Below are 13990 nucleotides of genomic sequence, written 5' to 3'. Positions count from 1 at the left end.
TGCTATCATTGCCATCTGGCAAATGGGGACATTGAGGCACAGAGTGGTTTGAGGCCAGGCCCAGGTTTTCAAAGGTGGCCACTGGCTTTGGCTTCCCGTTTTTGGGCGCCCAAACCGATACATGTCGGGCAGGATTTTCGGTGGCATGGTGCACCCATGGCTCACTTGGGCTTTCCCTGGGAAAATTGCATGAGAAAGCACTCAGTTGCCTGCTGGAAAAGATCAGGCTTGAGGTGGTGGCTCTTTTAAAACTGGTCACCACAGTGCGTAAGTGAGTGTGCAGAGGCAGGGAACAGTAGAACCCCCGTAAGGGGTTTCCGGAAAGCGCCAGCTGTGGGCGCCATCCACTGGACCACATTGGTCTTTCTTCCATTCACCTTCCCCCCTTTTCTATCAACAGGTTTTCAAATCCCCGTAACTGTTGCAAGGCAGGATCGCTCTGGCACAGAATGAGGAGACATCCTTAGAAAGGGTGGAATCCACCCCTGCCAGCACACTCCCTGTGCAGACACTTACACAGCCAATGGGCTACAGCACACCTACATGGGGTGAATTTCACTGCCAAGCTGGTTAGAGAGTTTAATACTGGACGATGTTATCCTATACTAAGGCAACAGCTAGGTTTTCTGACTAGCCTACACTATATACTTTGGCCACGGCCCTGCATAGACTGAAAGCCTGAGCAAACTACAGACCTTACCACTTTAAAGAATTTCAGGAAGCTCAATTAATTTAGCTTAACAAAGAGAAGGTTAAGGGGTCATTTGATCACAGTTTTATAAGTACTTACACGGGGAACAAATATTTGATAATGGGCTCTTCAGTCTAGCACAGAGGTAGGTAACCTATGGCAACGTGTGCCGAAGGCGGCACACGAGTTGATTTTCAGTGGCAACTCACACTGCCCGGGTCCTGGCCACAGGTCCGGGGGCCTCTGCATTTTAATTTAATTTAAAATGAAGCTTCTTAAACATTTAAAAAACCTTATTTACTTTACATACAACCATAGTTTAGTTATATATTATAGACTTATGGAAAGAGACCTTCTAAAAATATTAAACTGTATTACTGGCACGTGAAACCTTAAATTAGAGTGAATAAATGAAGACTCGGCACAGCACTTCTGAAAGGTTGCTGACCCCTGGTCTAGCAGATAAAGGTATAACACAATCCAATGGCTTGAAGCTGAAATTAGACAAAATCAAGCTGGAATAAGGTGTACATTTTAAACAGTGAGAGTAATTCACCACCAGAATAACCTACCAAGATTCATGGTGGATTCTCCATTACTGACAATTTTAAAATCAAGACTGGATGCTTTTTTTTTTTTTTAAAAGATTCTTTTGGGGAAGTTCTAGGGCCTGCGTTATGCTGGATTTTAGACAAGATGATCATGGTGGTCTCTTCTGGCCTTGGAATGTTTGAATTTATGATTAATCAGACACTGTGAATTGAGCTTGGATAAAAGTTTATATTTTAACTGTGGAGAGTCTGAAAAGTCCTAGTCCACACACCTTTGGGTTTCTTACAGCAAGGTGACTATGGCAAAAGGAAAAAGTACCAAATGGATGGCAGCACTTTTAAACAAATTCGCTTCATGCCCCTTTTATGTTCGTCTACTGCAAATATGCCAGTAAATGAGTTAATTGGCGGGAATGATCATAGCAATGTCAGATCCTACGCAAGCAGTGCAGAACGGACACGAAGAGTGCATTTTGGATTTGCAAGCATGAGTGACCACACTAAACCCCGATTCACTCAGTTGCACACATTCATTTAGGGCAAAGACACATACCATGTGACCTATGGGTCCGATTAAGACAGCTCAAATTCGAATATGGAATGAACTGCTCTTGAGCAATGTATTTGGCCATTGTCAGAGGCAGGGTACTGGATTGTTCAGTGGTCTGACCCACCATGGCTATTCCATGTTCCCAGACTTCCCTTAATCAGTATGACACAGGCAGCCACAACCTACCCTTGACTGACAAAGAGAACTTAAGGTTCGAAATTGCACCAATTGGGTTCATTGTAGCTTTTGATGCAGGTGAGAACTGTGGTTCTCTGGTAAGCTGGAAGAGCACCACAAAGTATTTCCCAGGAATATTGGCTCAAACTTTAAAATGAGCTTGTTTTGACCATGCCTTTTCCACTTTTAGGGCTGCTTTCCACGACCATTCAAGTAGGGGAGTGTTTACACACATGAATCATTGCAGAAAGTGATTTTTAAGCTTGCTGACTACTCGCAGATAAACAATTAACCACGACAGGTAATGATCTAACTCGGCTATTTGCAACTAAGACCAAGTGCGCAAACCCAAACACACACAGTTATCATATGCCAGTGACTGGGTGGTGATGATGGAAAATTAAAAATGCCATCCACTTAGTATATCTTATATATGGGAGAGGACATGGTTGATTAAGACAGCAGCAGGACACAGTTTCCAAAACCCCTCGCTAAAGCTATGGCCCAACTGCAATTGAATGAGATAGATAAGGATCTGACTGCACTTTTCATAGCTAAGAATATGCAGGCACACACACTGCGACAAGAGGAAATTAAATGTAAACTCTGTGTCCCGCTAGTAATATCTTACAGTCGCCTATTTTTTTTAGCAATATTGCCTCTGGCTAGGCCTGTGTGATCCAGAAGGAAAAGGTGGTTTCAAATTAGCACTAGTTGGAAAAATTTCGCCAGAACCCCATATTCCAATGCATTGTGCGGGTCTGTCAAAATCATTATGCTTTGCAGAATGGGGTTGATTTCACCAGAATTTCATTTTGGAAGAAAACTGGGATGGGGGGTGAGTTTTGACAATGTTGAAACATTTCGATCTTTTGTTTTGAAATGACATTGTTTTAACATTGTTTATCTTTTGTATTATATTTATGATATATTAGAAAAGGTATAAAGAACATCAACATGTAACAAAATGAATAGAAACAAAATGGGTTGACTGAGACCCAAAACTAATTGGGGGGGAGGAGAGAATTTTCCTTCGTGGAGAATTTAGAAGTTTTCTATTTTCGGTCTGATTCTGAATAAAGCCAGAGTTTGAAATCTCAAGATCCTTTGTGAAATGAGACTTCCATCCTCTATACAGCTCTATTTCAAGGGATCCAAAATGCTCTAATCCTGCTTCTCTGCTCCCTCACCGTGAAAGATACAAAGCCCTATTGGCTTCTTCGTACCTCCTCTAGATTATAGTAGTTATAAGTCAACAAGTCAAGGAACAGAAATAATGGCATGGAATTTCTACAACCAATCACAAAACATGTTTTAACTTTTGAGTATCATCCATTCACTGTTTGTGATTAAAACACAGACTTTAAAAATGTGACCAATCTGTCAGATGAACTTCAATGGGGGATGCATTTGAGAGCACTGAGATCTGCTTGTGGACATTCAACGGACAGAAAAAAAAAGAAGAGGCTAGATACACCAAATAAGTTATTCAATGTGAATTATTCACACAATCTATTTTCTGTCTCTCACCCTCTTTAAGGAGACCAAAACCTTTGACAGCTGTCTCGCCCATTTCTGATTCCCTGATCATCTTGATGAGGTGAAACCAACAATGGGTCACAGCTTCTTATGGAAAACCAGTTCAATTACTACCAACCTCAGAAAAAACATTTCATACCATGATCTGAGTCTCAGTTGCAGTGCTCGTAAAATATCCAGCTTAATAGCTGAATCTAAAACTGGAATAATCAGTGCTTGGACAAAAATCTGCTTCACATGGATGAAAAGGGGGAAAGGAACTATATAGCAAGGATTCCTGCTGAAAAAGTTTTTCTTCTAAAATATGGAAAAGGTTCTGCAGTCCCCAGAAACCAGTGAAGGATCCTATATTAAGATACACTAGGAAGGTGGTTTATAAAAATCTGGGGCCCAATTCTCCATTGTCTTAAATCAGTTCTACACTGGTATAACTCCATTGAAATGGACAGAGCTACCCCATGTAAATTGGGTGTAACTGAGCAGGGAATCAACTCTCCCAAGCTTTTTCTCACCTTGTTGAGCTAACACTGCATAACCAGCAGGCAAACATTTAAACTTGTGCTGTGTTGTTGGGTTTTTTTAAATTTCTTGGCATTAATTGCTATGCAGGACTATTCACAGTAACACCCATAAGTCAGCACTTGCCATTTGTGATACATTGAAATTAATCAAGCAGTTCATTAATTAATCAAGGAAGTGATTTTGCCTCCCTTATTCCTACTGCCGAGTACTTTGCTCTGCAAGTAGTCCCCACTGCTTTCAATGAGGCTACTCCTGGACTAAGGTACTACCCAATGCGAGTAAAGGTGGTAGAATCTGGACCTCAATAAATAAAATGAAACATTGCATTTTTGTGAGTTAATGTAAACAGGCCTCTCTGCCGGCACCTCTTTCACTTCACATTACAAATCAGATTAGTCACGGTTTCTTGGCACAGTTCTGCTCTCAGAAATTCATGCTCAACTCCCACTGACTGAACTAGGAGCTGTACAGGTATGTCTGAGCACACAGATTTCAGCTAATGAGCTATGCCATGGCAGAAGCTGGTCCTGTGTGCTTCTCTGCCCTTTATTTTCATTCATGCCACATGAAAAGATAACCAATGTTAACCTCCTCTCTTCCTCATTTTGCCCCTTTCTACCTCTCTGTTGTTCTCCCTTCTTTCCCATCTCCAGTGTTTCCCCCCATCCCCCACCTTTTCCCTTCCGTGGCAGAGCCATCCCTCCCTCCGACTTACCTTCTGCTTCCCGTGGACTCCAGTGCCCAGATGGATCACATGGCATTGGTGAAGAGGCACCGAAGGCATATTGCACCAGGACTCTTCCTTCTGTACACAGATCGCATGCTGATCCCACTTCTCTAGGAAGCCAGGAAAACAGGAGAACACATCAACTTAGTAACAGCTGAATGAGCTGCTTCTCCTACAATACTAAAAGCCACAAGACTTAGAATTCAATTCCACTTAACCCCCTTTTCTTAGGGCATTGGCAAACAGCACTTTGCAGCATGACCTTCCGTAGGGTTCAGCTAATAGCCTGTGAAGACTGCATCTGTGTTTTTAAAATGAGTACAGAATATGAAATGACAGCAACTTGTAAAACCATGCTGGGTTATTTGTTTTTTCTTCGCTACAACTGGATCAAACTCCAATGAAAGAAAACTCTGTCCAGTTGCTAAAGCAGAGAAATAGGCAGCAGGAGAGTTCAGTTCAATTCCTGGCTCTGTCATGGACTTCATGCATGACATTAGGTAAGGCACTTCTGCTGCTGCAATTTCCCCATCTGTAAAATATGGTTAATAACAGCTACCTGAATAAGGTTCTGTGAGCAAAGCTGGTAGAGTATGGGAAAAAACCAAACAACAAACCAACCTCACTGATTCACAAATATTTTTACTAAAAAGCGCACAGGGCCAGAACCTCAACGGGTGTAAATTGGCATACCTCCATTGACTTCAATAAAGCGATACTGATTTGCACCAGCTGAAGATCTGGCCTGCCCGGCAGTTTGCAATGCCTCTGGCCCTTATTCATTTGGAAGTATTTTTGAAAAGTGTTTGCAGATCATGAAGGGATCACAAATTTTGGCACAAATGGATTATCCATTCAAAGATGTGGCATAGAGAGATTACGTTTATAGAGTTTGTGGACGATACCAAGCTCAGAGGGACTGCGAGGTCGGAGGATAGGATTAAAATTCAAAATGATCTGGACAACCCGGACAAATGGCTGAATCCAAACAGGATGAAATTCAATACGGAAAAATGCAAAGTACTCCAGTTAGGAAGGAACAATACACTGTAAAAATACAAAATTGGAAATGTCTGCCTAAGGAGTACTGTGGAAAGGGATCTGGGGGTTATAGTGTATCACAAGTTAAATGTAAGTCAATAGCGTAACACTGTTGCAAAAAAAGCAAACATCATTCTGGACGTATTAGCAGGAGTGTTGAAAGCAAGACACGAGAAGTACTGGTAATTCTTCTGCTCTACTCCATGCTGATAAGGTCTCAGCTGCAGTAGTGTGTCCAGTTCTGGGTGCCACATTCAGGAAAGATGTGGACAAATTGGAGAAAGTCCAAATGAGAGCAATAAAAATGATTAGAGGTCTAGAACAGTGTTTCTCAACCTTTTTTGTTACCAGGGACCAGCTTGCTGCCTTCCTAATCTGTGTCAGGGAGATCTCAGGGACCGGTGCTGGTCCATGGACTGATTGTTGAGAAACACTGGTCTAGAAAACATGACCTATGAGGGAAGATTGAAAAAAAATTGGTTTGTTTAGTCTTGAAAAAAGGAGAGTGAGGGGAGACATGATTACAGTTCTCAAGTACATACAAGGTTGTTACAAGGAGGAGGGTGAACAATTGTTGTCATTAATTTCTGAGGATGGGACAAAAAGCAATAGGCTTAAATTGCAGCAAGGGAGGTTTAGGTTGGACATTAGGAAAAACTTCCAGACAGGGTAGTTAAGCACTGGAACAAATTGCCTAGGGAGGTTGTGGAATCTCTGTCACTGGAGGTTTTTAAGAACAGGTTAGGCAAACTCCTGTCAGGAACCATCTAGTTATTACATAGTCCTGCCTTGAGTGCAGGGTACTGGATTCGATGACCTACTGAGGTCCATTCCAGTCCTACACTTCTATTATTCTATGATGTGTTACCTGCTTTCATCATTTGTGGGTCTTCCATTCAAAAAAAGTTGACCACCCATTCAGGGAGCAGAACGATATCATGTGACTTTAAGGCCTGGTCTGCACTGGGGGAGGAGGATCAATCTAAGATATGCAACTTCAGCTACGAGAATAGCATAGCTGAAATCGATGTATCTTAGATCGAATTACAATTACTTACTTCGCATCCTCACGGCGCTGGATCAATGGCCGTGGCTCTCCTGTTGACTTTGCTTCTGCCTCTCGCACTGCTGGATTTCAGCAGTCGACGGGAATACGATCGGGGATTGATTTATCGCATCTACACTACACACAATAAATCGATCCCCGATAGATAGCTTGCTATCCGCCAATCCAGCGGGTAGTGTAGACGTACCCTTATAGAGACCAACACACCGGTTAACTCCACTAAACTATTTCATAGGACGTGTTAACTATTGAGTTAGTCATGGTTTGAGTAAATAATAGGGCTCAACTAATTAACATTTGTAAAATGCTTTAAGATCCTGGGATGAAAGATACTAAGTAAGTGAAACGCAGAATTATCATCATGCATTTGTTTTAGACCCTAATAGTAATTTGTTTATTAGCCCCTAATAGCTAATAGTTCTCAGTCTCTCTACAAAGAAACTCCTGCACTAGCACTTGCTCCTGGAGGAACACAGGGCATGGAAATCCAAGTTTCCGCATTTAGGATGGCTTTTTCCTCAAATGAGCAGCTATAGTTTCATCATAGGCTGTCATGGTGGAAAAAGCAGCAGGCTTACAGACAAACATTTCCCTTTCTCAGCAACGACTTGGAGGTAAGAGAAATCACGAGAATCATCATGTGGGAAAGGCTGTAAGCAGATGTTCTCCTCTTACTTTTCCAAACTGGGAGCAAAACTCAGCCCCGGCATAACTCCACTGGTTCAAAAGGAGTGTTACACTCTGGGTTAAAGCTTTCGGTTTGTCGAATCATGCACATGTGGGCACACAAATCCTGTACGCAGACATGGGCGTCAGAACTGATTAAGGGTTTGCTCTTACAGGTTTGTGACTCTCCGAGCCAGATTCTTCACTACCCTGCAAATGAGGACACAGTGGGTTTAAAATGTTCCTAATTCAGAATGGCAGTAAGTTATACATGCAATAATTTATACAGGTAGACTGGGTGCACATGAGTACAGGGTAATGGAAAATCTAGCCCTCCTTGTTTTTGGAGAAACCAAGTATTGGGCACATTTCAGTGTATAGAGTTTATGGCCTAGAAGTGACGTGCTCCCATAATTATACATTTCAGTGCAATGGGTTCAGTAGCTTATACTGAGACAAACCTTATCGCAGCCTATTTAAGATGAATTTGCAACCAAACAGTGAACAGTGGAGAAATGCCATTCTCTCCTGCCACGGCTGGCTCCATCCAGATTAAAGTTTTTGAAGATAAAAACACCTATATATCTCACTTGGAGTTCAGAATCTCTTGCATGTCCTTGGAGACACTGAAACTTTCAAGGGTGATTAAAGCAAACAAACAAACAAACAAACAAAAAAGCCCCCAGTTATCTAGATCTAGAAATTGTGCTGCATGAAATACTGTATTGCAAAGAATGAGATATCATCAGCTCCATGGAAATTAATGCAGTTGCCTTGATGAAGAGTTGGAAGATCAGATGCACTCAGTGCGCTCTTGCCTAAGCAGGCCACATGACACAGCCCCATAACAATAACTGTTTATATTCAAACTGTGCATATCAAGCAGTAGCCCCATGAATGGACGCTTGATAACAACAAGATTAAAATAGGTCTGAGACAGTCAGGAAATGAACAGGGTTTCTCTCTCCCCCTTTGTTTCCTCTTTTTTATTTTTATTATTAGTATTATTTTAAACACATATGTTTGACATCAGACTCTGGTAATGCTTTTATTCCATGAGACAAGCCTTCTCTGCAGAATACATGGATCACAGGTACTCCAGATCAGAGCTGTGTGAATATTTCAGTTTGGGTTGTTACAAAATCAATTTTTTTCCCCATTTTTTTGGTGAAACAAAAAAAGTAAAAAAAAAATGTTTCAGGACAATTGAAATGTTTAGCTTGACCTAAAACTTCTTTAAAAAAAAAATGGAAGTAAAATTCAAAATTAAAACTAATTTCAAATAAAAAAACCAAAATGTTTCCTTTTGAAAATATCAAAACTACAAAATTAGATTTTTTTGGAGTTTTTTTGCCCTTTATTTTCTGGATAAAAAAATGGGCAAATTCAACACAATTCTCAGCATGTTTTGGTTGACCTGAATATGTTTCATCCCTAAAATTTCACATAGCTCTATTCTAGACCCACGTGACTGGGAGGCACTATTTACCCACAGATTTGAGTGTTAAAAGACTTAGGGGCTCAGTAACCTACTAGAATTTAGGGACAGGCATAAAAATTTCACCCTAGTATGGCATACTAGCCACACACTACATAAAATACCTACCTATGGAGTCATTTGATTGACTGAGTGTACCAATAGCGTAGGTATTTGGTACAACTATGTTTGCTGAGGTGCACTGGCCATTTGTTATGAATAAATAACCCTTTCCTCTCCACACATATTACAGAAAACTAAGAACACAGTGTCACCAACTCAAAGCTTTCTAAAAATCACAGATCAAGGCTCCCAAAATAATTAGATTAATCCGTTTCTGGTTCTTTTTATTTTCCTTCTGTTTTTGAGCCTTTAGGGATCACATTTTCAAGCTTTTCTCTGCAACCATGAGGGACAGAAACATACCTTTTTTTTAAAATGAAAGCTAAGATTCTCATGTAATCACCTGACTCTGGAAGCTGGGCCTTTAAGAAAAACAATGACTATTGCAAGACTTGTGACAAAATCACAAGAGATGGCAATATGAATTTACACTAAAATTTATCCTAAAAGACACCTTGGTGTCATGCTTTGTGTCTCATCAAGCTTATGAGACCTAGTGGCCTCCATTACAGCAGCATAACATGCCCTCTGTTCTTTGATAATATATGGCTAGGTTTTATGGGCCTGATTCTCATTTAGACTGAGGCTACCTTATACTGCTCTGACAGTGTATGAGGGACTTAAGGTGAGCATAAATTATATTTACGCTCACTTGAAGCCCCCTTTATGCTGCCAGAGCAATGTAAAAGGGGTCTCAGTGGGCCCAAGGTGCATAGCAGTGGAGAATCAGTCTCCTGAAATTTACATGAGAAGTCCCATTGAAGTGAATGTTCTACTCATTTCAGCAAAGGAAGCACGATTTGGCCCATGATTTATGCTGTGAGAAAAAAGCCCTTCATGACAGCCCTTTCCCACACAGATAAGACTATGACCAGCCTCACCTCCTAGTTCTCTTTCATTATGCCTCAGAACCCGCAAATGCTTACATGTGCTCATCTTTGGTACTTAAAGTTAAGCATATTTGTAAGCAGGAGTAGGATTGGGCCCTCTGACGGCACAACTGTGTTGGGTTTACTCAACATATAAGAAGTAGTATTTACTTTTAAGAAAAACAAAACGATTGTAGCAAAATCTATTTTTTTAAAAGAGTCACAGAAACACTAATCTTTATATTAGGGTGGGAAATTTTTAAAAGATGAAAAATTGGACCTAGGCTACTTGACAATGTCTCTTTAACTATCTATAGTAATATTGATCACATAAATGTCAAGCCCCAAAGGATATGTTTCTAAGAAATCAGTATTTATTTAATATATGATAACTTTGTTATGACTTTCCAGACTAACAGGCTATCCATTGTGTGTCATTTAAGCACCAACTAGCTATGAGTTATTAAAAACATACTGATGAAGTTTAAGAAATGTGTAATAGAGACATATTTTGTTACATAACAATTAATGCTGTATCAGTATGTTTTTAACAGTCAGATGGTATTTATTTAACATACAATAACTTCCTTATGAAATCTAAATTAAATGCATATTGGGGAAGCTTAATTTACCCTTTTCATGATGAATATAGACTAAAACTGACTGAGAAGTCTCAATGATTCATATAAGATCCTATACATTTTCAGAAGTACATTCTCAAAGCAGTTTGTCTTGCTGCAAAACTACAATTGAAGTAACGGAGAGTTTACAAAAGTACAAGCAAAATAAATGTGATCTAAAACCCTCTGGATCAGATATTGATCTGATATGACATGACATTTCCTGCATTACCGTGCAGAAAGCGTGAAATTCACTCTTTTTGCACAGAGGGTCAGAACCATCCCTATACACCACTTATAGCCACAAAATAGAGTGTAAGTGAGTCTTAAATGGTGCACAGTTCTTGTATGATGCTCTATATAGGGGAGAATTACATCCAGTGAATGCCCCATATTTCAAGGTGCTTTCCTTTAAATAAATATGGGTGTTGAGACAGATATTCATGTACTGATATGCTCGTATCTGGAATGCTGCACATTCAGCCTCATACACTGCAGAATGCATTGGTTCCAATGGGAGCTCAATAAAGTTTTCTCTTTTATAAAAAAAACAAACATGGAAATTCAATGCAAACAAAGTATGTTATTACAAAAGAATGGCCACATTGGATCAGACCGATGGCCATCTAGCCTAGTATCCTGTCTCTGACAGTGACCAGTGCCAGATGCTTCAGAGGGAATGAACAGAACAGGTGATCAGTCTCCTGTTGTCCAGTCCCAGCATTTGGCATTGTATTATTTTGGCATTTGGCAATGTATTATTTTGGCATGGTTACGGTAATGCTAAGACTGAGTCTGTAAATGTGGGAGGAAGTTCAGTTAGGCTTCCCATGGCTACCACCACTCAGCCAATTTGCATAGAAATATATGTTAATGGCATACACCTTGAGGCTACGTCTACACTACACACCACTTCTGTCAGTGGGTATTTGTAGCTACCCACCGTAGTGAAAAGCAAGCAAGCTGCGTCCACACTGCAGCCTGTAGCTACATGGGTCAGTGAAAGGCTCTGGCAGGAGGGAGGCAGCAGGGAAAGGCTCATCCTTTCCCCGCTGCCTCCCTCCTGCCAGAGCCTTTCCCCACTGCTGGAGTCTTTCCCTGCGGAGAAGAAGAGCTCCAGCAGCGAGGAGCTGATGGAACCTTCCCCCACTGCTGTAGCGGGAAGGTGCTAGCAATGGGGAGCTGCCGAAGCTTTTCCCTGTTATCTGTGGTGGGGAAAGGATGCTCCATGACCAAAACCAGAAGTGTAGACAGGAAAGATGGCTTGGGCAAGTAGAGAGCAGTGGAGGGCTGAGTTACGCTTGCTGTAACTATGAACTGCCTGACTGTTACGTGTTGAAATGATCATTCACGGCATTGCATCAATCTTGGTTCTGTACTGACGACTTGCAGCTCGCTGCATATGCACATGCCCTCTTCTATACAGGTTCTACTTGATAGATAGCAAAATGCACACTCCAGGCTTATAGGGGCAAATCGTGCATGCCACTTACAAGCCTGAGCAACTGGTCTGTGCACTGTCTAATTGTTCTGTGGGGTGGGGAAAAGAATCCACCCTCCTAGCGGTAATGCGGCTGCTGAGATGTTCTGCAAAGTAGCCCTACTGGTCATTTCGGAATGTTGCAGAGCAGAGAGGAGCAAGGATCTTCCGGCTCTGTGCTCCATTTCCACCTGCTCTGCTACTGTGCACAGCAGAGGGGGCGTGCTCTCCCAAACACCGCTGCCCTCTTGTCTAGTGGATCTGAGCTCTGAAGCAAGGACGCACAGGCAGGATTTGCCTGTTTTGCACGTGGGAGTAGGAAGGGCTTGCCCTCCGAGGTGAAGATAATAGGGCTGTTTGTGAGTATCTATTTGTGAATGAGCAGCAATAACAGAGATCGCAAACCCAGAATCGCTTCTTGAGATAAAATGTGGAGGAGGTTTGCTCTTTAAATGTCCAATCAAAGGACCTGGAGAGAATGCTCCAGCCCAATAAAGGAACAAAGGGACTGATAGAGATGGTGAAAATAGATCAATAAGCTATTGATTCTAGCTCTAATTCAGGAAAGCATCTCTATTCAGGACAGCACTTAAGCACATGCTTAACTGCTTTCCTGAACTAGGGCGTCTGGTTACTTCCATGCTCGCTTCCCCTGACTCTTTCAGGTTAAGTGCTGCAGCACATCAAAGCTCGTGATCACCTTTCAAAGAAATGACCGTCAACGGGAGGAAACCACTCCAGAGCGATGGAGTTCGAAGTTTGGTCCACGATCTGCGGGGCAATGGCAATTGGAGCGGGCTTCTTGACAGGCTGCCAGCTCTGGTACACCAGATCCAAGTAGCAGTGCATTCTTGCCATCTGATTGGGCGTGAAGGAATTGGTGCAGTCGTCGTCTGAAAACCAACAAAGCGAGAGATAAGGAGGGAGAGGAGAGAATTATGATGTGGTGAACATGAGCTCCCAAGCTCCTTGCAGATGTCAGGATGGGCTCTCCCTGCTCTCCGGAGTTAATGGCCTGTGAACAAATTAGTGCAGTCATCACTTCTGGAGACAGGTGAAAAGAAACAGAAAAAAAAAACCCAACAACAACAGCCCTTCTCTCTTGCTATGGCCTGGGGCACACAGGGGATCCTGAAGGTCACCCTAAGGGGGGCAGTGATGCATAGAGGTATGAAAGGAGCCAGAAAGCCTGAGTGCAGCACCTTCTGGTCAGAGCTGGGGCTACACCTGAATCTCTGAAAGCGGAAAAAGATTTTGTCTTTAAGGAAATGTGAGCAGGGAATGGAATGAAAGCGCAATTCAGTGCATGACTCTCCCCCACGCCTTCCTTATCCCGCCTCCGTTTCTTCTTTAGCTCCCTTTCTGATTGGACTGGCTCTCCACACATCCTCCTCCATGTCCTCCCTTTCCCACCACAGCTGGCTCTGCACTAAGCCTCACGGAAGGTAATGCCCCATAAGGCCTAGGGGGGTAACAAGAGAGTATGGCATGGAGCTACCTGCCTCTGTGGAAATACAGAACCACTTGCACCAAAAGATGGAGGTTCTCTCTCACCCTCTATCCCCTGTGAAAGTGAAGGAGTGGGTGTCAAGCTGCTGCTTGGCCTCTCCAAAGATAACTGGGATAAGTGAGTCTAATTGCCCCTCTCTCCAAAGGTAGAAAATGCGGGATCAGCCACTTGTCACCCCTCAGAGACCCAGAAGGCAGTAGGCGACGCACAAGAGACCTCCACTACCCACAAGTCAGTTGGCAATAGTAAATAGCGGGGTCCCGAGTCTGCGGTAGTGATGGGTTGAGGCTGGGTAGGGGAAAGTTTGAGGTGAGCAGATGGTTGTGAGCATGGAAACGAATTTTCCGGGAACCTAGCACAGTATAAAACCAGGGTCAGTTT

The 13990-nt window shown here is 42.2% G+C and overlaps 1 protein-coding gene across 1 annotated transcript in view; it reads right to left on the bottom strand.

Annotated features, from left to right (window-relative positions):
• LOC123359604 (pappalysin-1-like) overlaps positions 1–13990 on the bottom strand; it is a 96584-nt gene that overhangs the window by 4873 nt on the left and 77721 nt on the right. The window contains 2 exon segments of the mRNA XM_045001107.1: positions 4746–4867; positions 12800–12992. Coding sequence (XP_044857042.1) covers positions 4746–4867; positions 12800–12992 — 315 coding nt within the window.

Source organism: Mauremys mutica, unplaced genomic scaffold (genome assembly GCF_020497125.1).
Source record: "Mauremys mutica isolate MM-2020 ecotype Southern unplaced genomic scaffold, ASM2049712v1 Super-Scaffold_100129, whole genome shotgun sequence".
Taxonomy (NCBI): Eukaryota; Metazoa; Chordata; order Testudines; family Geoemydidae; genus Mauremys; species Mauremys mutica.
This window is presented reverse-complemented; position numbering and strand designations above follow the sequence as displayed.